This window comes from Perognathus longimembris, chromosome 25 (assembly GCF_023159225.1).
Source record: "Perognathus longimembris pacificus isolate PPM17 chromosome 25, ASM2315922v1, whole genome shotgun sequence".
NCBI lineage: Eukaryota > Metazoa > Chordata > Mammalia > Rodentia > Heteromyidae > Perognathus > Perognathus longimembris.
The window spans coordinates 15,225,176-15,252,756 of record NC_063185.1 but is presented as its reverse complement, the minus strand read 5'-3'; the positions used below and the strand labels follow the sequence as shown (position 1 = coordinate 15,252,756).

The 27,581-nt window shown below is 42.2% G+C and overlaps 1 protein-coding gene across 1 annotated transcript; it reads left to right on the top strand.

Annotated features, from left to right (window-relative positions):
• Positions 1–1,692: 1,692 nt before the first annotated feature.
• Positions 1,693–21,284, top strand: Skp1 (S-phase kinase associated protein 1). Its single transcript, XM_048334318.1, has 6 exons — positions 1,693–1,826; positions 4,759–4,855; positions 9,847–9,920; positions 17,627–17,770; positions 19,254–19,394; positions 20,429–21,284. Exons 2-6 carry the CDS (start codon positions 4,759–4,761, stop codon positions 20,462–20,464), a joined length of 492 nt encoding a protein of 163 aa, XP_048190275.1. The 5' UTR covers positions 1,693–1,826; the 3' UTR covers positions 20,465–21,284.
• The last annotated feature ends 6,297 nt before the right edge of the window (positions 21,285–27,581 follow it).

Genomic DNA, 27,581 nt, shown 5'->3' with positions numbered 1-27,581 from the left:
CCAAGGCAGCTAGTCTTATCCTACGGTAACTTTTTTGTGTATCTTTCTTGCCATAATCTGTAAACAGTATATAATCTATACTTTAGTCTATACAAGTAAATGACATGGAGTAGTGGGATTTGAACCAGGGCCTGGTACATGTTAAGCACATGACCTCCCACTACGCTCCCAACCTCCAAATCTGTTATTAAGACAAGCCTCTGTTGATATTTCTAACACTGAGGGGTGATAGATATTTGGGGAAAAAAATATCTATTTTGTGGTAGGCACTGTGCTGGGTCCTGAGGATTAGCAGTGTGCTCGTGATACAGCCAGGTCCTACTTAGGAAGCGAAACAATTTTCTAAGGTGCCAGCTTACAGATGGGCAGGACAGCAGAGGCACTCCTGTGGTCTTGGTCTAAGAGGCTTGAAAGTGGAGCTGCAGAGAAAAAGCATGGGCCTTTCATCTTCTGTCATCAGCTATGGCACCTGGCAGACACTGGATACCACAGCTTTGCAGACAAAGACCTGGTAACCCAAGGAGCTGCTTGGCCTCCCTGCCCAGTCCCATCCCAGAGGAGCTGCTGGTCTCTGGTTTCTTTAGAGGGCCCAGTGTGGCAGTGTCTTTTGTCTTCCTGGAGTCAGGAATACCATCACGTGCCTGTTGGCAAGGTGAGCCAGGCGCCTGAGCCTCATGGGGAGGGATGTAATGCTCCTAGGCTAGGTAGGGCTGGGGGTGGGGGCCGATTTCCAATCCCCAATAGGGTGAGGCGTGGTGGATGCTTTACAGACTTCTCCCTTTGCTTTGAGCTGCTTCAACCTGACACAACCTCCTGGGAACAGCTCAAGAGAACCGAGTTCTGTCCAGGCTGGGTCTAGCAGTCTGGTTCATTTCCTCGATCCTCATACCCTCCCACTTAGGGCCCCCTGGGCCTGTTTATCTAAAGCATGGATCCTCACTGCCACATACGCACCCTCTCTCTAGGTTTCGGGTTTCCCCGCCACAACGACCACCAGAGGCCTAGAAGGCACTTGAGAAGTTGAGAGTGGGAAATAAAGGTTAAGAATATCCTGTGGAGGGCTACAGGTGGGGGTCAGCAGCACAACACCTGCCTCGCCAGCGCAAGGCCCAGGATCCAAACTCCAGTGCTGCAAATAAACGAAATCAACAACAACAAAAACCTGTGGAGTCAGGTTCGCATCCAGCCTCTGCTTCATCCTCAGGAACCTGCTCCCTCACGGGGGGACGAGAACAGGCTAACGATATTCCACCTCAAGAGGTCAACAGGGAGGGGGTGGGGGGAGGAAGGCTGCCGTGAAATACTCCACCCCCCACCCCCGTCCCCATGAACGACACCCCCACACCCACACCCCGTTTTTGTTGTTGTTTCCAGGCCTTTCTGGAGCGGGGTCTTTCACTCAGCTCCGGACAGCCCTTGCCTGAAAGACCCTTCCGGGCCGTTTTGTTACCTAACCGGTGCCGGGCCTCCATGAGGGAAGAGACTACGCTCTCTGGAGCGTCGGTAAGGCGGAAGTCCTTCTCCAGTCCTCCGTTCCACCGTCCTGCCGCCTGCCACCGGTGGACTCACGGCCAAGGGCCCGGTTCCGTTCCAACACTCGCGGTCTTCCGTCAGGCGTTCTCGGAGGCCAGCCCAGTTTGTCTGTGTGACGTCACGGATCCCGGGGTCCTCGGCGCTTGTCCCCGCCCCTTCCCCCGCTTCTATAAAAGGAGACGCCGCGCGGCGTCGCTGTAGTGGCCTTGTCTTCGTCTTTCTCTTCTCCTTGCTCTGACGGAGCTCAGCTCCCGGCCGACTCCTAGTCCGCCGTCTTTTCGAGACCAAACACCGTGAGTAACCGCCCACAGCGGTAAGGGGCCGTGGCGCCGGGATTGCGGGCTGAGCGACGTTCCTCTGGGTGGCTTAGTTAGGCTTGTGTGAGGCGGACGGCCGCTCGGCCCACTCTGGCCTCGCCTCGCCTGAGGCGCGCGGGAGCCTCCGGGCGGCGTCGTACTCCGGGGTCCGTCAGGCTCGGGCCGCCCTTTCGCCGCCTGCTTAGGCCTGGCGGCGCGTTGGCGTAGCGCTCGGGGAGTGAGAGCCGAGCTCCGGGGCGGTGCTCGGCTGCGAGGCCTAGGCTGCGGCCCGGGCCTGCGTCGGCTTGGGGCTCTCTCTCCTGGACCCTCAGGGTTAGGGGCGTGGGCCTCGGCCCTGACCTGGGTGGTCGTCTGGGTTCTTGACCCCCTTCCTTTCTTTCCTCTGCTCTGGCCTCACTGGCTACCAGCCCGGCCTATTAACTGTCCGCCGCATTTCTGCAGATAAGAGTCTGTTCTTTCGAGAATATCTGTTCCTGAGGCATTGTTAAGGGAGCGTGGCCTCTCTGTTCACCTGCTTTGGCTCACTTTTAGTGTAAAGTTGAGGTTTGGCTTTGGGGTTTTCTCATCCAATGACATAGTTGAGAAAATCATCTGTGGCGCAGAACAATGCAGTCTTCCACCTTGCATAGGAGAATAGTCAAAATTCCAGGTCTCTTAAACGTGTTTTTTAAAAAAATTGTATAATGTCATAGAACTTGATTTGTGCCAACCTCAAAGGTTTGTTTTTAAGTACAGGAGTTTGAAGGACTGAAATGTTTTTGAGGATCATGCCAAATTAAAAATCCCATCCATTATTTAAAAAATTTGCACTTACATTCTACTGTAACACTAAAAGTTTTCTGTTTTGTCTAGAATTACAAAGTGCATCGAATTACAGATTGACCGATTTGCCTGTGTTACTTAATAAGATCGTGGCTTCCTTACCAGTAACCCAACACCTGAATTTGACTATGACTAAGCACGTCTTTATTTATTGTGATTTTTTTCAATGAAACTTAAGTAATTTTTAACAGCTGCATCGTAGACGTGTAATTCCTGAGTGTTCATAACAGGACTATGAGATAGAAACAGCATTTTTTTAAATTAAAAAATAAAGCGCATTTTAGAATATTTTCAGGTTACCTTTTGTTCCCTTATCACAGTGCCTTTATCCATTGATCTGGTCAGTTATATTATTGGTAGGCAGTAGGTAACGTGGAGAAGTAGACATGTCTGTGAGATGAAAAGTGAAATCTGCTTCTGTCCAACCATGGATGAGTGAGAGCCGAATATTTTGATGGCTGATTGTGAAGCATATTTCCTTCTAGCAGCTTGTTTGCTTCTAGAATGAGTGAACAGTTGTTTCAGGAAAGCTAAATAAATGTTTTAAGTGATGTTAGCAAGTCCTCTCTTTGAACCTAAAACTGTCAAACTACATTTTTGTGAAAATTTACTCAGTTAATACAAACCCATTTAAAGAGTGTTAGCAGATAGTAACATAAGATTGTGAATACCTCAGAAGCACAAGCCTGTAAGAGCTGTATGTGAAAGTGAGTTCTAAAGAAGTCTTAAGTTTTACAGCCAGACAGGCTGCTCTCTTTTGGTGTGGAGTGAGAATCTGAAGATAAGTAATTGCTGGTTTAGAATTTAGAGTTTCAGTGTTTTTTTTCCCCTTCAGAACCTTGTCCTTTGAAGTTAATTGCTTTTTCCAAATGGCTTATAATTTATCTGAGTTAATAAGTGCATTTTTGAAGCAAGTAATAGTTATGAGAATTTTACAGAAGATCTCGAATTTAAGACACCTGGGCAGTGAGTAATGAAAGATAAAAAGCTGTCTGAAATTTAAGCTCCTTTTGAGCTTACTTTGACATTTGCTTATCCTGAAGTCCTGTATTGTATGTGGTCTTGAGTGTTGTTTCAAAGATAAATGAGCATATTGGGATCTGCTCTTTGAGTCTGACCTCATTTTTTTCTTTTTTTGAGGGGGGGGGAAGAGGATGGTATTAGGATTTTAATTCAGGGCTTCATACTTGTGCAAGTGTATTATGTCTTGCGCCCTGAACTCATTTTTTACTGGTAGGTCTTGCTGAAAAAATTGCTGTCTTTTTTTGTTGTTGTTGTTGTTGCCAGTCCTGGGGCATGAACTCAGGGCCTGAGCACTGTCCCTGGCTTCTTTTGGCTCAAGGCTAGCACTCTACCTCTTGAACCACAATGCCACTTCCGGCTTCTTTCTTTTTTCTATATATGTGGTGCTTGGGAATTAAACCCAGGGTTTCACGTATACAAGGCAAGCACTCTTGCCACTAGGCCATATTCCCAGCCCAATATCTTTGTTTTATTTTGGACTGATCCCCTCTGGTCTGCCAGTGAATTGTGTTGGCTAATAATAAGGATTTTAAACGTTTTGCATCAAAACTAAAAAACAGATTCATGGGTTGGTAATATGGCCTAGTGGTAAAGTGCTCGCCTCGTATACATGAAGCCCTGGGTTCGATTCCTCAGCACCACATATATAGAAAAAGCCGGAAGTAGCGCTGTGGTAGAGTGCTAGCCTTGAGCAAAAAGAAGCCAGGGACAGTGCTTAGGCCCTGGGTTCAAGCCCCAGGACTGGCAAGCCCCCCTCCCCCCAAACCAGATTCATATCATTTGAAGAGTAAACCATAAAAGTTTCTGTTCTTTGGAGATACATTTTAAAAACATTTTATAGAAATGGTGGTTAGTAGAAATGTAGACCTTAAAAATTTCTGGTCATTGGAGGTAATACTTTGAAAACCTTTTTATAGAAACACTTGTAAGCTAGTCTCCAAAGAACTACTTTTGTTTTATAGGGTTACATACTATATAAATCCTTATAAGAGTCCTCTGACTTAGTTGATAAAATGTCTGACTTAATACCTTTTAAATTTTACATTTGCTATACCTTTTGTAGATGCCTTCAATTAAGTTACAGAGTTCTGATGGAGAAATTTTTGAAGTTGATGTAGAAATTGCCAAACAATCTGTGACCATCAAGACCATGTTGGAAGGTAAGTTTATTAGAAAATCTGAGTGGGACGAAAGTAGAAGAAATTGGTAATTTGAGATAAGTATTGAATTTATATGAGTCATGGTATGTTATAAGATCTAAAGATATGGATAGAATTGACATTTTGAGCTGGGCACTGGTGGCTCACACCTGTACTCTTAGATGCTCAGGAGGCCGAGATCTGAGAATCAAGGTTCAAAGACAGCCCAGCCTTTGAATTAATCACCAAAAAGCCAGAATGGAGTTGTGGGGCAAGTGGTAGAGCTCCAGCCTTCAGCCAAAAATCTCAAGGGCAGTACCCATGCCTTGAGTTCAAGTCCCAGGATGGGCATACACACAGAGAATTAAATTTTGGTTTTAGGTGTATAAAAGTGCATTGTGATTTAGGCAATCCTTTTCTGCATTGTTTGAATTAATGGGCTTCCCCCCCCCCCCAAGTAAGTGGGTAAAACCATAACCTATTAAAGATAGAAAGGATCCCCAAGCTTCAGACTAGCTCATTTGTTCTAAGTAAATTTGGAATCACAATTTTTTTTTTTTAAACCTGTCCTGGGGCTTGAACTCAGGGACTGAGCACTGTCCTGGCTTCTTTTTGCTCAAGGCTAGCACTCTGCCACTTGAGCCACGGCGCCACCTCTGGCCGTTTTCTGTATATGTGGTGTTGGGGAATTGAACCCAGGGCTTCATGTATATGAGACAAGCACTCTTGCCACTAGGCCATATTCCCAACCCCTCACAAATTCTTCTGGCAAAAATGAAAGCTTTTGGAGAAGAATTGTCTTGATATAGAGCAGCTAAATGAAGCGCATTGTCTCAGCGGAGTAAGTGTGGCTTGTATATGGGAAAATAGGTACATGTCTTTTTAAAAAATAAGCTTTCCCTTCAGAAACTGGTACGGAACATATGCAGTACTTTAGGAGTCAGATGTCAGCAGTTTGTATATACAGCTTATTAGTAAATGAAGAGAAGGCTAGACGGCAGGGTAGCATACCTTTATAATCCCAGCACTTGGGAGGGTGGGTTACGTGCAAGGTTTGGAGAAGAGGAATGGTTATGTGTTGCATTAGCTATATGCTAGTGAAAAGAAGGTAAAGGAGACATAATCTTTGCTCTTAAAGAATTTAGAAACTAGGGAGTAGAGCCAGACACTAAAAGCAATCTCACGTGGTGTAATTGGTGCATTAGTTAAGTGCCAAGTGGTGCTGTGGGAGCATCTTGGCTGCTGTTATTTCAGGCTTTGGAAACACTATAATGTACTCCTAGTAAGCTTAATAATTAGGATGTTTTGGGAGATCATACTGAGGTAGACTTTTTTTTTTTTTTTTTGGCCAGTCCTGGGCCTTGGACTCAGGGCCTGAGCACTGTCCCTGGCTTCTTTTTGCTCAAGGCTAGCACTCTGCCACTTGAGCCACAACGCTGTTTCAGGCTGTTTTCTATATATGTGGTGCTGGGGAATCAAACCCAGGGCTTCATGTATACGCAGCAAGCACTCTTACCACTAGGCCATATTCTCAGCCTGAGGTAGACCTTTAAAAAAAGTAAAATTGAGGATTTGTTTTTAGTTGACTTGTTGGAACAGGGTAGGCTTTTCATACTGTGGTTGGCAGAACTGTAAATGAATCTTGAGGGGAATAGAAAAGGAAATGACTTTGAGCTTAAACTGAGATTCTTTGAAAAGATCTGTGTAACAGTGTACTAAGCAATTGAGTATGGATCTAGGCCTGAGTTCTAGACTGCTAAAGATAGATTTGTTTTGTGTAGTCTCACTTTATGCTCAGCTCAGCCTAGGTCCTCCTACTTAGGCTTCCTTATGTCACTAGAATGTCAGACTAGCACCACTGTGCCCATATTGTGCTTTCTATACTACCGTGCCTGGTCCACCTCTCAGGTAATGGGAGTAAAGTTTCACCTTTATACCTAGGGTTGCCTCAAATCAAGGCCCTTGATCTCTGCCTCTCAAGAGTAGCTAGGAGGGGCTGGGAATATGGCCTAGTGGCAAGAGTGCTTGCCTCCTACACATGAAGCTCTCGGTTCGATTCCCCAGCACCACATATATGGAAAACGGCCAGAAGGGGCGCTGTGGCTCAAGTGGCAGAGTGCTAGCCTTGAGCAAAAAGAAGCCAGGGACAGTGCTCAGGCCCTGAGTCCGCCCAGGACTGGCCAAAAAAAAAAAAAAAAAGAGAGGAGAAAGAGTAGCTAGGACTACAAGCATGGACTACAAGTCTTGCCCTAACTTTATCTTCTAGAAGCTGAATTGCAGGTTGTGTCTTCAGTTTTCTAAGTTAGTGACTTCTGTTTTCTGATAAAAGCAAAATGCATTCTTTTGGGTAATTGGAACCAGGACTTGGAGTTCTATATCCTGGTAACTTACACACAAATCTCTTCTATTAAGTTTGCAAAATCTTTGGTACATCCCACAATCCAGTTCATCAAGTACCGGTTGAATGAAAAAACTTGGTTTGTTCACTGATAGAATGAAAACAATCTGAATGTTCCTAAAGGTAGGCGAGTAGGCTTTTTCTAAAAGATTGAGGAACTGATAGCAAAATTGCTGCCTGTATACCAGCTTGGGCAATGGCAATGTTCTTTATTTCATCTTAGTTGATTTTTGATACACTATCTGTCTTGAGTGCTGCTTCACAGAAGCATTTGCCAATTTTAAGAACAGAAGGCTCCTTTGATCACTGAAGTAAGTGAACTTGCTTTCCCTCTGTATCCTTTGAGGATCAAAAGGGAATAGTTTAAGTACCAAGTGGCCTTATGTAGGTTTCTACATAGGAGACTTTGGCAGCTTTGGTGCTTTCCTTATTTTGCATCTTCAGCATCTCTGGTTTCATGTGGCTTAAAAAACACCTTTTTTTTTTTTTAAACAGAGGAAAATCAGAAGTGAAGATCTTGGCATGTGTATGTGGATTGGCTTACTTGTTCTGGTCCAAGGTGTGATATCAGGATATAGGTGTCTTTCAGAAGTCCTTGAAACTAAATAGCATAAAGGAATAAGTGTTGCTATTTGTGCATTGGGTCTTAAAAACAAAACATTGCATACTTAATGGTAGAGAAGTGATTCTTCATAGCCACAAGGAACTTAATACACTCCTTCCTAGTTATAGGCTATTTCCATATAAATTGAAATATAAGCCAGCTGATCTGTGTTCTTTATCAATATATTACCTTTACACAAATATTTTATTACAGTATAACTCTTTTCTCTTGTTTTATTAAAAATAGGTCATACTTGCTCAGGAGAAACATAAGTGACTTGATCCAAATAGAACTTGAGACTTGGGCTGGGAGTATGGCCTAATGGCAAGAGTGCTTGCCTCGCATACATGAAGCCCTGGGTTCAATTCCCCAGCACCATATACATAGAGAATGGCCAGAATTGGCACTGTGGCTCAAGTGGCAGAGTGCTAGCCTTGAGCAAAAAGAAGCCAGGACAGTGCTCAGGCCGAGTTCAAGGTCCAGAACTGGCAAAAAAAAAAAAAAAAAGAACTTGAGAATTCATTTTATAGTTGTGTTCTAGCACTATATATGGGATAAGGGGCAAAGTTGGTAGGGAGATAAGTGAATATAGGATAAGATGAATTTTTTGAATCTTTTTTTTTTTTTTTTTTTTGCCAGTCCTAGGGCTTGAACTCAGGGCCTGGGAACGGTCCTTAAGCTTTTTGCTGAAGGTTAGCACTCTTATCACTTGAGCCCCAGCATCATTTCCGGCTTTTTTTGTTTATATGGTACTGAGGAATGGAATCCTGGGCTTCATGCATGCTAGGCAAGCACTCTACCACTAAGCCACATTCCCAGCCCCCATCTTTAACCTTTTCTACTTTTAATATGAAACATAAACTTTGCAGCAAATTGCTACAAAAATGTAAGCACCTCCAACATTACTCCTAAGAAGATTCCTGTTAATGTTTTGGACAATTTCCTTCCATTATTTGTCTTAGAACTGCACAGATTTGTTTTCTGTTTATGTGGTATTGAATTGAGCCCAAGGCTTCATGCATACTAGGCAAGCACTCTACTGCTAAGCCATATTCCCAGCTCTCTGAATTTGCTCTTTAGCACTCTACTGAAACTACTTTGTAAAGATGAGTGACCTCTGATGGGCAACTTTTGGCCTCTAATTTTGACAGTTAAGGAGTACTTGACAGTTACTAAAGAACTTTGTTAGAGCTTCTTCAGCTGTCTTGGAGCTGAAGGGTAGATCCATTTGGTTTAACAACAACAAAAGTTTTCGGAGGGTCCATCATGGGACTTGAACTCAGGTGCTGTCCCTGAGATTTCTTTCTTTCTTTTTTTTTTGGCTCAAGGCTCTTTTTTGCTCTACCACCCACAGCTCCACTTAGGGATTTTAGGTGGTTAATTGGACATGAATCTCAGACTTTCCTCCCTGGGCTGGTTTTGCAGATCTCAGCCTCCTGAGTAGCTAGGCTTACAAGTGTGAGCCACCAGCACCTGGCTTTAACATTTAACTTTTTATACCTAGCTTTACTAATTGTTTCATTTTTGTGCTGGTCCTGGGGCTTGAACTCTGGGTCTGGACACTGTTCCTAAGCTACTTTTGCTCAAGGCTAGTGCTCTTTTGCTTGAGCAGTGCACTTCCAGCTTTGTGATTAAATGGAGATCAAAGTCTCACAGACTTTTCTTGCCCTGGCTGACTTTGAGCTGTGATCCTCACATTTCAGCTTCCTTAGTAGCTAGGATTATAGGTGTGAGCCATTGGGGCCTGGCCTATTTTCTTTTTAAAGAAGAACTTTACTGTGCATCTATTTCCTCACACAATTACTTGGAATTGAGGGTGGCCACCAATTTTCAATGCTGTTGTTTTAGTAAAATACTTAACCATTTCTGTTTGTAATGCTTAGTAAAATACCTCTTAGTTTTCATGGAAAAAACTTGTCATGCAAGTTACTTGTTTTACCTGTAAGTTACTTGGTGTAAGCATTATAGTGGAGTTAGGAAATAATGGCTACTTTTCTCCGGTATTCTTAGATTTGGGAATGGATGATGAAGGAGATGATGACCCAGTTCCTCTACCAAATGTTAATGCAGCAATATTAAAAAAGGTAAACTCTTTTATTTTTATTTTTTGGGGGTGTATATGTGCTGGCAGTCAACCCAGAAGTTTGAGCATGTTATTATACATGTTCCGCTACCACTGAGATACATTCACAACCTCAGGTAAGGTTTTGAAAGAGTTTTTAGAATTGGGTCACTTGGAGTTTTAGTTTTGTTTCGAGACAGGATCTTGCCATTGCAAGCTCTGGCCTTCCCTGAACACTTAAGATCCTCTTTCCTCAGTGTCCTGAGTACTGGTTTTTACTACCATACTTGGCCTTTTTTTTTTTTTTTTTGCCAGTCCTGGGTCTTGGACTCAGGGCCTGAGCCCTGTCCCTGGTTTCTGTTTGCTCACTAGCACTCTACCACTTGAGCCACAGCACCACTTCTGGCCGTTTTCAATATATGTGGTGCTGGGAAATCGAACCCAGGGCTTCATGTATACGAAGCAAGCACTCTTGTCACTAGGCCATATTCCCAGCTCTTGTAGCTAGCGTTTTAAGACCAACATTCTTGAAAGTAGACTCAACCACATTTGAACTTATTCTGCATAGATTTTATTGGACTTTATGTATATGTATTTCAGCTGTTGGTTAAATCCATTCTTTCCAACTTTTTGGAAGTTCATTGGAGATAAGAGCCTTTAATAGAGGTAGGTGCTAGTGGCTCACGCCTATAATCCTAATTACTCAGGAGGTTGAGATCTGAGGATCGGGATTTGAAGCCATCCTGGGCAGGAAAGTCTGTGAGACTCTTACCTCTAATTAACCACCAGAAAACTGGAAGTGGCAATTTGGCTCAGAGTGATTGGAATACTAGCTAGCCTTGAAAAAGCTCAGGGACAGAGCCCAGGCCAAAGACCAGAGAAAAAAGTCTAATGGCTTTGAACGGCAATCCTCAGATCTTAGCTTCCTGACTAGCTAAGATCACAAGTATGAGCCATTGGAACCAGGCAACATCTTTTTTTTTTTTTTTAAGTGTTATGTGGTAAGGTTGTAACAAGATATGTATTATATAGCTTGTTTTTGCAGACCTTGTGAATATTTGAGTTGTCTAGTCTTTTGCACCACCAGCACATTTATATTGGTGAAATACAACAAACAGTATGTGCTTAGGAAAAATAATGTATTTGTTGCTGACAATGAGAGCTTGAAAATAAAAACCTGTGGGTTTGTTTTTGTTTGTTTGTTTGTTATTGATTGCCTTTGTGTCTTAGCATGAAGAGTCCCCAAATTGTATAGGATTTTAGGGCAAAGGGCAAATTTACACAGCTGTTCAGTTGGCTAGTTGTTGTGAAGAAAATTACCCTTTATCCTTTTGGAATATCAGTTGGGATAAAAAGTGGCAAAACTTAGAGATAGGACTGTTCAGTTGCAGTTTGCTTCCTGTTGCAGTTTCCCTTTGAAATTTATGCAGTTTCATCTTAGGCTTTCTCAAGAACTTGAACTGCATTAGTTGTAGCTATGTTGCCTATTTGTTCCTACTCTTAATAATACTGACTATTAATCTTCCTGAACAGAGTAAAAAGTGATTTTGAGTTGGCTGCCAGCAACTCATGCTGGTAATCCTAGCTACTCAGGAGACTGAGCTCTGAGGATCACAGTTGCAGGACAGCCTGGCTAGGAAAGTCCTTGAGATTCTTATCTCTATTTTAAGCAAATGCGCTTGCACGCATGCACACACACAGACAGACAGAAATGGAGCTGTACCTCAAGTGGTAGAGCACTAGGCTTGAGCACAAAAGCTCAGAGAACAGCACCCAGGCCCTACTACGTTCAATCCTCAGGACTGGCCCAAAAAAAGTTGTTGGACATCTTTTCACTTATTGGCCACGTCTATGTTCTGTGTTGTCTAGTTTCCATTTAACCGTCTTTTTAAATAGTTTTAAATAAAATACACAAAACAAAACTTTTTTTTGCCAGTCCTGGGGCTTGAACAGTGCTTGGGCATTGTCCCTTAGCTTCTTTTTCTCAAGGCTAGCACTCTTACCACAGCGCCACTTCTGGCCTTTTCTGTTTATGTGGTACTGAGGAATTGAACCCAGGGTTTCATGCACGCTAGGCAAGCATTCTACCATTAAGCCACATTCCCAGCCCCTATTTTATCTGTTTTTAATTTAACAAATACCAAAGTTTGAACTCAAGGCCTAGTTCTTACTTGGCTTACTTGTTGCTCTTCTACTTGATCCACATCTCCAACTTGGCTTTTTGTTGGTCATTTTGTAGATAGAGTGAATTCTTTTCTGGCCAGACTGGCTTTGAAGCTCAGTCTTCTGGAACTTGGCATCCTTGAGTAGCTAGGGTTACCCATGTGAACCACCAGCAACTAGCTTATTTTAGCTTTAAAAAGTGTACCAGGGGGGCTGGGGATATAGCCTAGTGGCAAGAGTGCCTGCCTCGGATACACGAGGCCCTAGGTTCGATTCCCCAGCACCACATATACAGAAAACGGCCAGAAGCGGCGCTGTGGCTCAAGTGGCAGAGTGCTAGCCTTGAGCGGGAAGAAGCCAGGGACAGTGCTCAGGCCCTGAGTCCAAGGCCCAGGACTGGCCAAAAAAAAAAAAAAAAAAAAGTGTACCAGGGGCTGGGGATATGGCCTAGTGGCAAGAGTGCTTGCCTTGTATACATGAGGCCCTGGGTTCGATTCCCCAGCACCACATATACAGAAAACGGCCAGAAGTGGCGCTGTGGCTCAAGTGGCAGGTGCTAGCCTTGAGCAAAAAGAAGCCAGGGACAGTGCTCAGGCCCTGAGTCCAAGGCCCAGGACTGGCCACTGAAACAAAAAACAAAACAAAAAAATAAAATAAAAAATAAAAAGTGTATCATTTGGTGGCATTAAGTACATTTACAGTATTGTGTGACCATCACCAATGACCATCTCCAGAACTTTCTCATAATCCTGTACTGAAACTCTACCCATTTAACTTCTCATTCCCCACTTGAGCTCTCATAACTACTATTCTATTTTTGTCTCTTTGAATTTGGTTATTCTGGGTGCCTCATTCATGGAACCAAACAATGTTTTCCTTTTGTTTATTTTATTTCACTAAACAGAACAATGTTTTCAGGGTTCATCCACATTGTAGTCTAGAATCTTTTAATAAGATTGTGGGAGCCAGGCGCCAATGACTCATGCCTGTAATCCTACTCAAGAGGCTGAGATCTGAGGATCATGCTTTGAAGGCAGCCTGGGCAGAAAAATCAGTGAGACTCTTTATCTCCAGTTAACCAGCAAAAAGCCAGAAGTAGAGGTATGGCTAAAGAGGTAGGGCACCATCCTTTTTTTTTTTTCTTTTTTTTTTTTTATTAATTGAACATAAATTTTTTTTTTACAAGGTGTTGTGCAAAAAGGGTGCAGTTACATAGTAGGGCAGTGTGTACATTTCTTGTATCTTACGACCTGTTTTTCTATCCCTTGTCTAGGTCAGGTAGACATATATGCAATATACAATGTATCAAGAACATAGACAGTATTCACAGACTTGGTCTCTACTGTCTCTCCGTCTCCCTTTGTTAACAGTCATATATCAGGGAGATCATGCCCCTTTGTTTTCTGTGTTCTAGGCTTGTCTCACTCAACATTATTTGTTCGAGTTCTGACCATTTCCCTGCGAATAACAATATTTCACCATTCCTAATCGCTATGTAGTATTCCATTGTGTATAAGTACCATATTTTTTTGATCCATTCGTCTGTGGAGGGGCATCTGGGTTGTTTCCATATTTTGGCTATTGTGAGTTGTGCCGCGATAAACATGGAAGTACAAATGTCTTTTTGATATCTTGGGTTTTGCTGTTTAGGATAGATGCCTAGGAGTGGTATGGCTGGGTCATAGGGTAGGTCTATATTGAGCTTTTTGAGAAACCTCCATACTGTTCTCCAAAGTGGCTGTACTAATTTGCACTCCCACCAACAATGGAGAAGGGTTCCTCTTTCCCCACAGCCCCTCCAGCATTTGTTGTTTCCTGAGTTCAGAGTATAGGCCATTCTAACTGGGGTGAGGTGGTATCTCAGGGTTGTTTTTATTTGCATTTCCTTTACTAGCAGGGATGTTGAGCATTTCCTCATGTGTTTCTTTGCCATTTTTATATCTTCTCTTGTGAAGTCTCTCTTTAGCTCTTTTGCCCATTTCCTAATAGGTTTATTGGGCTTGGAGGGGCTTAGTTTTTTGAGTTCTCTGCAGATGACAGATATCAGGCCTTTGTCTGTTGCTGTGCTGGTAAATATCCTTTCCCATATTGTTGGCTGTCTTTCTATTTTGGTGGCTATGACCTTAGCTGTGCAGAAACTTTTTAATTTGTAGTAGTACCCCATTTGTCGAGTCTTTCCCCTATTTGTTGTGCCCCTGGGACTCTATTCAGGAAGTTCCTTCCTGTGTAGGGCACCATCCTTGAGTGGGAAAAGCTAAGGGGGAAACACCCTTGTCAAGCCCTACTACTGGTTCAAAAAAGAAGTGCTAAAATACATGTAACATCAAATTTACGATCTTAACTATTTAAGTATACAGTTTGGTGGTGTTATCTAATGTGCTAGGGTTTAAACTTGGCACTTAGAGCTTGCTAGGCAGCAGTTCAACCACTTGAGCCACACCCCCACCTTCTTTTGCTTCTTTATTATTCCACCCCCCCCCCAAAAAAAAAAAAAAAAACAAAGCTAAGGATTGAACTCAGGGCATTGTAGTTGCCAGGCAAGTATTCTTCCACTGAGCTAAATGCTCAACCAATATTAGTGTAAAATGCTTCTGAAAGAAGTTTTCCTTTTTCCAGTACTGGGGCTTGAAGTCAAGGCCTGGACAGTGTCTGAATTTCTTTTGCTCAAGGCTAGTACTCTACTACTTGAGCCACAGCGCCACTTCTGGCCATTTTCTATATATGTAATGCTGGGGAATTGAACCCAGGGCTTCATGTATTCGAGGCAAGCACTCTTGTCACTAGGCCATATTCCCAGCCCCTGGGGCCATATTCTTGCTAGGTAGGAGCTCTCTACCGTTTAAGGCACCTCAAGCCCTTTTTGTCTTTTTTTTTTTATTTTAAGAGATACAGTGTATTCTGTGCTCTTTGTCTAAGCCAAATGCAAGCCTCCTTGCTATTTGCATAGGTGGGATTATAGGTATATTGTTAGTTGAGATAGGGCCTTGTTAACTTGCTTAGGCTGGGCTCAAACCACAATCCTTCTGTTTCTTTCTCCTTAATAGCTGGGATTGTAGGTGAAAACCACTGCACCTCACTGACCTTTTCCATCTTGAAATAATTCTTTTGTGTTTTTTTTTGCACTCTGTCCATTACTTTCTCAGCTGTTTCAGTTTTCTCTCAGCATTATTTTTTCTCCCAACATTTATTACTATGAAAAAAGTTAAACATGCAAAAAAATTTGAAAGAACCCTCTGTATCCTGTGCTGGGCGAATGTTTGTGATGGTTGTTCTGAAAAAGACAAGCAACCAGCAAATCAGGACTTGTGCAGGAAATGTAGAATAGTTCCCTAACAGTGTTTCTAGGATACCTGGAGTGTTGCCCTGTGTACCTACACTGGTTGACTATTTCAGCTGGGTAGTTCACCTAGCTGGTTTGGGTGTTGCTATTTCTTCACCTTGGGGTGAGTAAGGGTGGTTGGTTATTGTAAAATAAGTAAAAACACTTAAAAATTATACAATAAACTACTTGCCACCTAGATTCTACACTTTTATCAGGTTCAGTGTTATTTTTATGCACATAATCTAGCTTGTCAGTTTCCTGAATAAAACTTTGATTTGTTCATCTCTCTACTAAAAGAACCTATGGGCTGGGCACTGGTGGCTCAAGCCTGTAATCCTAGCTAATACTCAGGAGGCTGAGATCCGAGGATCCAGATTCAAAGCCAGCCCAGGCAGGAAAGTCTGTGAGACACTTATCTTCAATTAACCACCAGAAAATCAGAGGTGTTGCTGTGGCTCTAGTGGTAGAGCACTAGCCTTGAGCTGAAGAGCTCAGAGACAGTCCCCAGGCCCAGAGTTCAAGCCCCACGACTGACCAAAAAAAAGAATCTTTTAGCTTTTCCTGTTTTTATTCCTATAGCAAGTAGTCACATCTAGGATATTTGGAATTACTTGATTATAAAGTAATACAAATGCTCAGGTTTCTTAGGTCCTATAGATCAGTTTTCAGAATGATTAAAAATTCTCTGCTGTGGAATTTAGGTTTCCTTCACAGTGAAAGGAAGTATCATCAGAACTTTGATTCCTTACTCCCCATCTATACTATCTGACTTCGGTGTTTTGTATCTAGTGAAGCTGAGCATGTTTATTGAGATTTCTTTTGTTAATTGCCTATACATATCTTAACTACTTTTTTGTAACATTTTTGTTATTATTTTAGAGGTGCTGAGGAATCAAACCCAGGGTTTCATGTGTGCTAGGCAAGCACTCTACCATTAAGCCACATTCCCAGCCCCAAATGTAATGTCTTTGTCCAGTGCAAATAAGTTTCAGTAGCAGTCTTATTTCACCAAGCTTCTGTAATGGTACTAACTTGCTAGTTTTTTATATTACTATTATAAGCATGTGTAAGTAGAATAAGGGGCATTTATGATAATTTTATAGATGTGTACAGTGTACTTAGAAAAAGGTCAATCCTTCTATTCCCTTTAGTCCTCTTCTCGCCTCTTCAAACTAGTGGGTTTCTTTATGTGATAATCTATATAGATATATGTGTATATAAAACATTCTTAGATCCTCTGCATCCCCAGTACCTTTTCCTTTCCCCTCCAAATCATCTCCAGAAAGTCTTCTTTTTACACTCATGTCCTGTTACAATTGTTATTTTCCTCATTGCTTGTTAGGTTCCACATAGGAGTGGAAACATACAATATTTGACTTTGTGAGCTTGATTTATCTCTCAGCCTGATCTCCAGTTCCATCTACTTTTCATAAAAATGGTATAACTTCTTTATGATTAATACTCCCACTATGTATATATACTACATTTTCCTTATCCATTCGTGGCTAGGCATCTAGGTTGATCTATAACGTGGCTGTTGTGATAAACATGAGTGTGCAGATGTCTCTTTGTATGTTGGTATATACTCCTTTGGATATATGCACCAAAGTGGTGTAGCAGCATCATAGTATAGTTTTATTATGAGACTTTTGATGAAAGCCTGTTGATTTCCATAGTGGCTGTAGTAGTTTACAGTCCCACCAATGTTGTATAAAGGTTCCCTTTTGTTGTTGTTTCTTGGTAATTACCATTCTGAGTGAGTTGAGAGAAGATCTCAGTGGGGTTTTCTTTGGTGCTGTCCTGGAGCTTGAAACCCAGTTCAAGGCCTGGGCTTTTTGCTCAAGGGTAGTTCTCTACCAGTTTAGCCACAGCTCTACTTCTAGTTTTTTTAGTGGTTATTTGGAGATGATAATCTTACAGAGTTACCTACCCGAGCTGACTTGTTACTCAATCCTGTACTGAGGCCTGTATCATGGCCAGCTCATAGAAGTTTTTAATGCACCATCAAAAGTATATTACCCTGTCTGGCTTGCTTTAAATCTGCTAAGATTTTTCTCCTGTTAGTATTTTTAAAGATTTTTCAAGCTTCATTTTTGCTTTTTAAGCTTGCCTTTTTGCTGAAGATCATCCTCTTGCTCAAGTGAACAACTTCTTATCCCAGGAATAATGTAGGAATGTTCCAGCAGTGGAATGAATACATTGTAACAAACACCACAGAGGGATTTGTTGTTGTGTTGTTGCAGGTCATTCAGTGGTGCACCCACCACAAGGATGATCCTCCTCCTCCTGAGGATGATGAGAACAAAGAAAAGCGCACAGATGATATTCCTGTTTGGGACCAAGAATTCCTGAAAGTTGACCAAGGAACACTTTTCGAACTTATTCTGGTATGTGGTAGTTCTTATAGAGTTGAATTTGATAAATGCCACTAGAGAGCTGTAATAACCTCTGAGCACAAATGTAATGTTATATTTAAACCCACATATTAACAATTGCAGTAAATATAAGTGATCCAAACACCAGTTAAAAAGCAGAGATATTGGATTCGATAGAAATGTAAATCAGCTGTGCTGTAAATGTAAAGTAACAATTGGGCTTAAGATGGAAAAATAAGTGTATGCTAACACTAAAGCAAAGAAGGCTACAGTGACTATATCAAGGAGATTTTGTAATAAAAAATCTGGGTGGGAATATGGCCTAGAGGTAGAGTGCTTGCCTCATGTACATGAAGCCCTGGGTTCGATTCCTCAGTTCCACATATATAGGAAAAGCCAGAAGTGGCACTGTGGCTCAAGTGGTAGAGTGCTAGCCTTGAGCAACATGAAGCCAGGGACAGTGCCCAGGCCCGGAGTCCAAGCCCCAGGACTGGCCAAAAAAAATAAACAAAAACCAAAGGATGTTAACAGAATTAATTCATTAAGAGGATATAAGAAGCAGAACTTCCAGAAAGTGAAACAAAAAGCAATGGAAGTCAGATGAGAGGGATGCAAATCTCTAGTCATAGATATCCCAGTACTTGTTTCTTAATAATTAATGGAATAAGTAGATAAAATAAATATACACTGAATGATGTGACTGACCAACTGGTCTTGACATGCACAGAACATTACGTCAAATGACAATAGAAGTCTTGTTAAGATTGACCATGTTCTGAGCCATAAACCAAGTCTCAAGAATTCAAGTCATAAGAAGTCTAGGGCTGGGGATATGGCCTAGTGGCAAGAGTGCTTGCCTTGTATACATGAGGCCCTGGGTTCAATTCCCCAGCAGAAAATGGCCAGAAGCAGCGCTGTGGCTCAAGTGGCAGAGTGCTAGCCTTGAGCAAAATGAAGCCAGGGACACAGTGCTCAGGCCCTGAGTCCAAGGCCCAGGATCGGCCAAAAAAAAAAAAAAAAGAAAAAGAAATTAATCTAGCTGAGGGCTGGTGGCTCATGCCTGTAATCCTAGCTACTCAAGAGGCTGAGATCAGAGGATCAAAGTTTGAAGCCAGTTTGGGCAAGAAAGTCGTAAGACTCTTATTGCCAATAAACTCAGAAAAAGCTGGCAGTGTCTCTGTGGCTCAAGTGGTAGAGCACTAGCCTTGAAGAAAACAAGCTCAGGGACAGTGCCCACTGCAACTTCAAGCTCAAGGACTGATATGCTAAGAATAAGTGTATTCTTTTACTTCAGTGGAATTAAAAAGTTAGATATCTAGGAAAGCATGGAAATATTTAAAAAGTAACACATTTGCAAGTAACTTACAGATCAAAAAAGAAATCTGAAAAAATTAGAAAATTATCTAGCATTTCAAAGTTAATTAGCTAGAGGTTGTTTAGTCACTAACTTTGGAATTAGTCTAGTATACTTCAGTGAACAGCTGTCATTTTACAGGCTGCAAACTACTTAGATATCAAAGGTTTGCTTGATGTCACATGCAAGACTGTTGCCAATATGATTAAGGGGAAAACTCCTGAGGAGATTCGCAAAACTTTCAACATCAAGAATGACTTTACTGAAGAGGAGGAAGCCCAGGTAGGTATCACATTGCTTATCTTTGATCACAAGCTTTATTAAGGAGTGTTGGTATTTGAGGGAGTAGTGTATACCCTGCGTCCTGCATATACACATACCTGCCTGAGTCTATAAACACTTGAATGACACTGCCCTTTTATAAGCATAAGAAAAAAAAATGGGTTTTGAGCTAGAGGGATGCTTTTATATGACTTCAGTAACAATTTCTAGTTTTAACACCTGGGACATTTTGTCATAGGTTAACATAACTTGATTTTAGAAAAATAGGCCTGAAGGACTGAAACTTAACGTGCCCATTGCCTTTGCTTTTTTGATCATTTTAGCAGCGCAGAATACAAACCTGGTCAAGCAAAGAAAGGGAATCAGGAAATAAACCTGTGTATGTGTGTATCCGTCCATGTCTTTGTCTGTGTCTGTGTCCATGTGTCCCGAGGCTTTGAATTCAGGGCCTGTGCACTGTCTAAGCTTTTTTTTTTTTTCCAGTCCTGGGGCTTGGACTCCGGGCCTGAGCACTGTCCCTGGCTTCATTTTGCTCAAGGCTAGCACTCTGCCACTTGAGACACAGCGCCGCTTCTGGCCATTTTCTGTATATGTGGTGCTGGGGAATTGAACCCAGGGCTCCATGTGTATGAGGCAAGCACTCTTAGCCACTAGGCCATATCCCCAGCCCTGTGTCTAAGCTTTTTTTCCTCAAGGCCAGTACTCTGCCACTTTCAGCCACAGCTCCACTTGTGGCTTTTTTTGGTGGTGCTTAAATGGATAAAAGAATCTTACGAACTTTCCTGTCTAGAAGACTGGCTTTCACACATGACCCTCAGATCTCGGCCTCCCGATTACTGTTACTGTGAACCACCAGTTCCAGACTAGAAATAAACCCTTAACACTTTTCCAGCTTTTCATCTGCCCTTCTGACTTCAGACTATTGGGGTTTTTTAGCCTCTAGTGTCTAGCCTCTAGGCCTAGCAGGACCTAGTACTTACAAGTCTTAGGAAAGACTACTTAAGGTACTTCCTAATGTGTGTCTCTTCTTCTAGGTACGCAAAGAGAACCAGTGGTGTGAAGAGAAGTGAAATGTGCCTGACACTGAAACACTATAAGAATTGTTCCAAATACTAGTTGCACTGCTCTGTTTATAATTGTTAATAATAGACAAACAGTAGACAAATGCAACAGCACATCAATTGCATTAGCGTAATATTGTCCTCATTGCATGTGTAGTTTGAATACACATCCCAAACTTACGACTGAGTTTCTTCTAGTCCGAGCAAAAGCTTCTCTTTTCTTTATTCAAAATAAAACAAACAATTGGGTTCTCTGTGGAAAGTGGCATTTTAGGATTTCTCTCTCTGTAGAGCAATTTCTGCCTAGTTTATTGACTAGTTAACTTTGGTTAAGCTTTAGAAGTTGGCATTGTAAATAAGTTGCAACAAAGTTTCTGATAGAATTAACAAAATATGTCTCTATTCACAAATTGGAAACTGGAAAAAGGCTACTTGAAGTTAATGTTCTTAGTGGGGTTTTTAGGTTGACTCTAGCCAGGACAACTGGTATGTATGAAGCAGGGCTCTTAATTGGACCTGAGGACTCTTTCCTGTTAATTTTTAATCTTCTCAACTTTGAATATGTTGCTGGAGACTCCGTTACTACCAAGTTCAAGTGGGTTTTTTTTGGGGGGGGGCGGAGGGAGAACTGTAACTCGACACTTGTTGGCTTTTTGATTAAAAACACTTAATTCATGTGGCATGTCATCTTTTTATGATCAGGATTTCCTTGTGGAGAAAACAGTTACATTAGTTGCATGTAAAACCTTTTCCCATTAAGTAAGGTAGCTAAATGCAAAAATCCTTCATAAGTTTAAGATTCTTTAAATAAAAAGTAAGTTGCAGAGTAGGTTAACAGTTTGTTTTTGTGGCTTAAATGTGTCTCCTTAAGTGGGTTAAATTTGGTTATTAGTTGAAAAAATTCTTAAGCAGATGTGTCTTGTTCAGTAAATTGTTAGATTGCTGTTGGAACCTGAATGTACTGATAGGCTTTTGTCTCCTAAATCCTATTTATTTTTTAATTTGTAGGTTTTTTTGTTGGTGGTGGGTGCCTGGGTGCTTGTCCCTGAGCTTTTTCACTGAAGGTTGGCACTCTTACCACTTTACAGTTTTTTGGTTAATTGGAGATAGGAGTCTCATAGCCTTTCCTGCCCAGGCTGGCTTTGAACCTTGATCCTCAGATCTCAGCCTCCTGAGTAGCTAGGATTATAGCCCTTGGTCACCAGTGCCCAGCTTCTAACTCCTGTTTATATGTTAACTGGAACCAGTGCTGCAGTTGGTACTTGCCCTGATGGTGTTGCTGGCTTCCTTAAGGTAGAAAATGTTTTGATGGCTTGAGATGACTCACAAAGGTAAACTGACTCTTTGCTCCTTTCTTTTTTTCTCTCCTATTCCTTTTTATTCCTCCTTCCTAGTTCACATATTGTTTGCTTTTTGTAGGTTTTTTGGATTTTTTTTTTTTGGCCAGTCTTGGGTCTTAAGCTCAGGGCCTGGCTGGGCTCTGTCCCTGAGCTTCTTTTGCTCAAGGCCAGTGCTCTACCACACCACCACTTCTGGCTTTTCCCGTTTATGTGGTACTGAGTAATTAAATCCTGGGCTTCATGCATGCTAGGCAAGTGCTATACCACTAAGCCGCATTCCCGGCCAGTTTTCTTGTTTTTATTGTGAGCTAACTTGGCTTTGGCTGGTTAAACCTATTGTTTTGCCAAATTCACTTTGCCTATAATTGCCCTATGTGTTGTTACACATTATACTTGCTTAATGTTTGTTATCCTAATGGTTGCTTGATCTACTAAGGTGGCCTTATGCCTTTTAGATTTATGATAGCAGTATACTATAACTTTAAGGTCTTACATAGCTCAGGCTAGCTTCTCTCTTGATCTTCTCATGATCTCTCTTGCCTTAGCCTCCCAAGGGCTGAGGTTACAGACATGTACCATCATGCCTGTTTTCTATGCCAAAGATAGCAAACTATAGTACACACGTGGTCTGTATCTGATGATGTTCTTAAATACTAATATGGTAAGCATTGTTTAAAAAAGCAAACAAAAATGGGGCTGGGAATGTGGCTTACTGGTAGAGTGCTTGCCTAGCGTGCATGAAGCTCTGGGTTCTATTCCTCAGCACTACATAAACAGAAAAAGCTGGAAGTGGTGCTGTGGCTCAAGTAAAAGTGTTAGCCTTGATTGTGGTTTAAAGTTATCCTGAGCAGGAAAGTTCATGAGACTATTATTTCCAATTAATGAGCAAAAAAGCCAGCAGTAGAGGGATGAGGGGTGGCTCAAGTGGGAGAGCACTAGCCTGAGCAAAAAAGCTCAGGGACAGTGCCTGACCCTGAGTTCAAGCTCCAGGAATGTAACAAATAAGAGCCCCCCTTCCAATACCTAACCATTGAAGGCTTTAAAACACTCTCTGGCATTTTACAGAAAGTTTGCTGGTCCCTAAGCTTGTTTTCTATTCTGATTCACTTGGGAAGGTAACAGTCCAGTTCTAGGTGGAGTTTTTCCTCTATAATGCATACTGTAATAAGTCCTGCAGCCTACTAATGTCCTGACACACCCAAATCTTCACCGAAGATCTAGGATTACTAGCTAAGTAGTAGATTTTAGGAAACAGGAGCCTATTATGAGTCCTCTCACAAATTTTTTTGAGATGGATCTGACCATGTGGCCCAGGGATTTTTGTTTTTTCCTTCCCTCAGCCTTCCAAGTGTGTGTGTGCACGCACAAGGACTTTTGTCCTTGACAAAAGGACAAAAGCAAGAAACACCATTGTTCATAAAGGTTCCTTGCATCTTTCAGATAGAGACTATGGTAATTTGTGGTGTGTGTGTGCAAGTTGTGCCAGTTTTAGGGCTTGAACTGAGGGCCTAGACACTGTCCCTGACCTTTTTTCCTCAAGGCTAGCACTCTGCCACTTGAGGCACAGCTCCACTTCGAGCTTTTTGATGGTTATTTGAAGATGAGTCTCATTTTCCTGTCTAGGCTGGTTTCAAACTGTGATTTTCAGATCTCAACCTCTTTGAGTACCTAGGATTACAGGCATGTACCACCAGCGTCTAGCTGTCTCTTAAAGTTCATGTTACTATATCTGAAAGCTCCTCTGAGAAAATGGGCTGTTTGTGGCTGTTTATCAGATAGGGCAGTTCTCACTTTGGCTATTACTGCTATATTTCTCTCCCTTGTTCCCTGCTATTATCTTAAGTAGCCCTTTCCTATTACCCACAGCAGCTATGCCTCACTTTTGGAATATACCCTCATTCTTAACTTTCTTACCTCTCAGCTTTGTGCAAATGTGGTATGTTATACCTTGAAACTAGACTCTTGCCTTGCTGCTTAATGCTTGATGACCTTTGGCAGGTTAAAACAGTAGCTGTTAAGATTGTGCAGTCATCCCTCTGAGACGGAATTAGAGGCTACTTGGTGGCAGACTTGCCTTTAAGTGTACTGCTCTGAATTTTTAAAAAACAAATGGAAGTGAAAAATCACTTAAGTACAGGTTTGGGCATGATGAAAATGAGTAGTTCCCATGTATAAGAGGTAATGCTTGGTGGCGGACTTGGTTTGCAAATTAGTTATTGGTCATAAATTATGAAGACAATTCTCCCAATTACTGATGCTCAGAGGAGAGGAGTTGCCTCTTAACCTAACTGCTTAATTAGGAAATACCCTTTATTTTGCCAGGAAAGAAAATAAGCAGAAAATGTTGGGTATTTTTGGGTGATTGGTAGGTAGAGGTGAAGAATGTTTGCCAATTTTCTCTGCACCCAAGGAAAATGCATAGCTGCCGTCTACAGTGCCATCCATCTTAGCGAACGGTAAGGACTCTGATACTTCTCTGGCTTGCTGGTTTTACACTGGGTTTTTGTCACTTGAAATTTAAAAACCAAACTTTTCATGAATGTTACAAAGATTCAAAGCTATCCATTTAAGGCATGAGATTTAAGATGTCCACTGGAGGACTGGTCCACACAAGGTGATTATAATCATGGATTGGGGGAATTAACTGTTTAGGAACCATAGTCAGCTCAGTGGACTTTCAAAGAACCTTATTAACCTATTAAAACTCTGGATGAGAAACTTTAGGCCAGTCAGCTAATACAACCTTCCTAACTTCAAAGAAAAGCCTGTTGAGCTTTTTTGTATAACTAGATTGGGGCCTAGGGCCTTAAGTTCTGCTTTGCTTTATTAGTCTAGACCCTTCATTCTGTTTGTTCTAGAGGTGGTTGAGGAAATAACTCGTTTTCCTCCTGCCTACGATGTAAAGAAGCATTCTGCTTGTTAAGTGGATTTGCTAGTGTGGCTTTTTGTATATGGAACAGACTTAGAAAGCAGTATGTCAGACCCTACTTGTTGCTACAGTCAAGAGAAACTTGAGACCATGGGAGCATTTAGAATTCAATTCTAGGCCCCTTCTTAGGAAAGGGGAAACACCAATTGGGAGACTTGCTAGGCTGAGCCTTTTCTATACCTATCCCCTCTGAACAGGATGGGGTGCAGCTGCTGTAGAAGGGTAGTCAAGACAGCCAGGTATGTAGAATTAGTACCTGAGACTAGAATCCTGTTTCTGTGCTAGCTCAGAAAACTGGGTTGGCTCTTGGCTGCCTATGATGGAGGACTGGAATAGTTTTGAAGTTCAATTTGTGTTTATAATCTTATCACCTTCTGGCCTCACAGGAGTGTTGTGGTGTTATTTGGGAGGAGTCAGATTTCCTTTTTTGAAGTCAATGTTTTTTTCTAGAGATTTGGTCTGATTCTAACAAAGTTGCCAAAGACTGCCCTGTACCAACCATACAAAGGGCACTTTGTGTAACCAGTGTGCTGTAAATGAGACCCCAGATCAGATGGAACAACCCAGCCTTGCACAAGCCCTGTTTGAATGTAGTTTTTGGAAACAAGTAGGCCAGTAGCTAGAGTGGAGTTCTTTAAAATGGGACAGATGTCCAAAGAATGGCTGGTTTCCTCTAGCACTCTCCCAAGAAGCAGATCTGGGATTACAATTTCTAGTGGCCTACTTTGTTGAGATAGCCTCGCAATACAGCCCTGCCTGGCCTTGAACTCATGATCCTCCTGCCTCAGCTTCCCAACTGCTAGGATTACAGGTATATGCTTAAATGTTAAATCTGTGAACTAAATGTTCAAGTGCATGAAAGTGGCCTATAGCAAGCAGTCCTTTGTCATAGATTTTTTTGTCAGTCGTGGGGCTTGAACTCTGGGCCTGAATGCTGTCCTTCATGTACTTTAGTGGTCTACCACTTTGAGCCACAGTGCCCCTTGCAGTTTTCTGGTGGTTAATTGGAGTTAAGAGTCTCGCAGACTTTCCTGCTTGGGCTGGCTTAGAACCTCAATCCTCAGATCTCACCCTCCTGAGTAACTTATAGGCATAAGCCACCAACATCAGGCTTGTGTGACACACTTAACATTTGTCATTTGATGGCTGATTAACCTGTTGGTGGCTTTAGGATACCATTCACATTAATGGAGGAGTATACTTACTTTCACTCAAGGTTGATGCTCTACTACTTGAGCCATAAGCTTCACTTCTGGCTTTTTTCCTTTTGGTAGTTAATTGAATCTCAGATAAGAATCTCCGACTGCTGTTTGGGCTGGCTTTGAACTGCAATCTCCAGGTCTGAACTTCCTGAGTCCCAAGGATTAAAGGCATGAGCCACCAGGTGCCTGGCAGCAATACACTTTAGTGTGGTGGACAATGCCATGTAAAGCGTAGATTATTATTCAGACTTTATACAAAGTCTTGGATGAAAATGGGAAAATTGTTTTTAACACAGACCTTTGGAAGGAAAGGGTGGCATTAAAATTTTTCTGTAGGATATTAAATTGACACTGATTTAAAAAAAAAAAAAACAGAAGTAGGCTAGCCTGCATTAGTTGGGGAATCGAGATTAATGCCAGCCTTGGGGAAGAGAGAACAAGATGAGAGAAATCCCTGGCTGGGAGAGCGATTCCCTAGGCCAGAGCCTGGTAATGCGTAGCACCGTGATAACCCAAGTTCTGTTAAGAGGGAAGTGTTCAGTTCTGTTACCCAAAACAGCTCAGTGCCAGGCTTTGGAAAAACCCAGTAAAAAGTATCTTTATTATGTTTAAAAAAGGTTCTCTATGATGACACATTAATACAAAAATACTTTGACTACTACATTGGTCTCCCCCCACCCCCAAGACTTTTCATAACACTACACTATAGAATGTGTGATCTTTGATTCTGAGAAACCAGTGGCTAAATAGGAACTAAAAGCTTTTCTTGAGGGGCATGTGGAGTAGATGACCAGTTTTCTTTGGATTCAGGCTATGTACAGTGAATGCAAAAAGAAAGTTAAGGCTCAGGACTGAAGCTTGGCTCAAAATTGTTAAAGTGGGTTGTGGTGAAAGTCGTGTCCACTAGCCGTTTCTGGGCTGCTTTTCCGTTGTGATGGTTCTTCCTGCAGCCCCCTAAGGAAATGCAAGCTGGCCTGGTCTGCATGTTGAGTAGGCTCTGCAGGGGGATGGCCAGGTTTTGTCTTCTCCATAGCTGCCCAAAAGCTGGCTCAATTGAGGGGGATGAGTTGGATGTGGGAGTGAGTAGATTTAGTAAATGGTGCCGTGTAACTGGAAGTAAAACCAGATACCCTCCATACCCACACTTGCTTGATAGAGGAGGGAGGGCCAGGTTATTCCTGTTGCCTGGACTCATAGACCTAATTCCATTTGCTCCATTTCTTGCAAGCTGAGAACATGGGAGGTTCTTCTGGTCCAGCTTAGGAGTAGCAGCTGGTTTGTTGTAAGCAGCTTTTCAATCCCCATGCGAAGTATTGTCATCTTGAGCTCTGGGGTTAACTGCACACGTGTTTGTGAAAACTAGGGTCATTCTTGGTCCGTGAAGTGTCTGGCATAGGAGGGTGTGGCAGAAGGGACATGAGTCATTTGTAGAGAAGGTCCAGCCCATCTATGTCCTACAGCAAAAAAAAAAAAAAAAGGCAAGGGCATCTGGCCAGCGTAGCAGATAAGAATAGATGGGCTGCTTTAGGCACCCGAATGCCCTGAACGGGATGACAACACAGATGTGATCTCAACTGCTTGAGCAGTTGGAATCGGTGGCCCCGGGTCAGAGTTGGGCAGAAGTTGTGCAGCTTCTGAAAGCTTCAGAGCTGGGA

Bases quoted from the DNA above. Each gene is read 5' to 3' on its own strand.
- Skp1 (XM_048334318.1), top strand. From the start codon at position 4,759: ATGCCTTCAATTAAGTTACAGAGTTCTGATGGAGAAATTTTTGAAGTT. The intron at 17,771-19,253 runs GTATGTGGTAGT...GTCATTTTACAG, and splicing joins CACTTTTCGAACTTATTCTG to GCTGCAAACTACTTAGATAT. The intron at 19,395-20,428 runs GTAGGTATCACA...CTCTTCTTCTAG, and splicing joins CTGAAGAGGAGGAAGCCCAG to GTACGCAAAGAGAACCAGTG.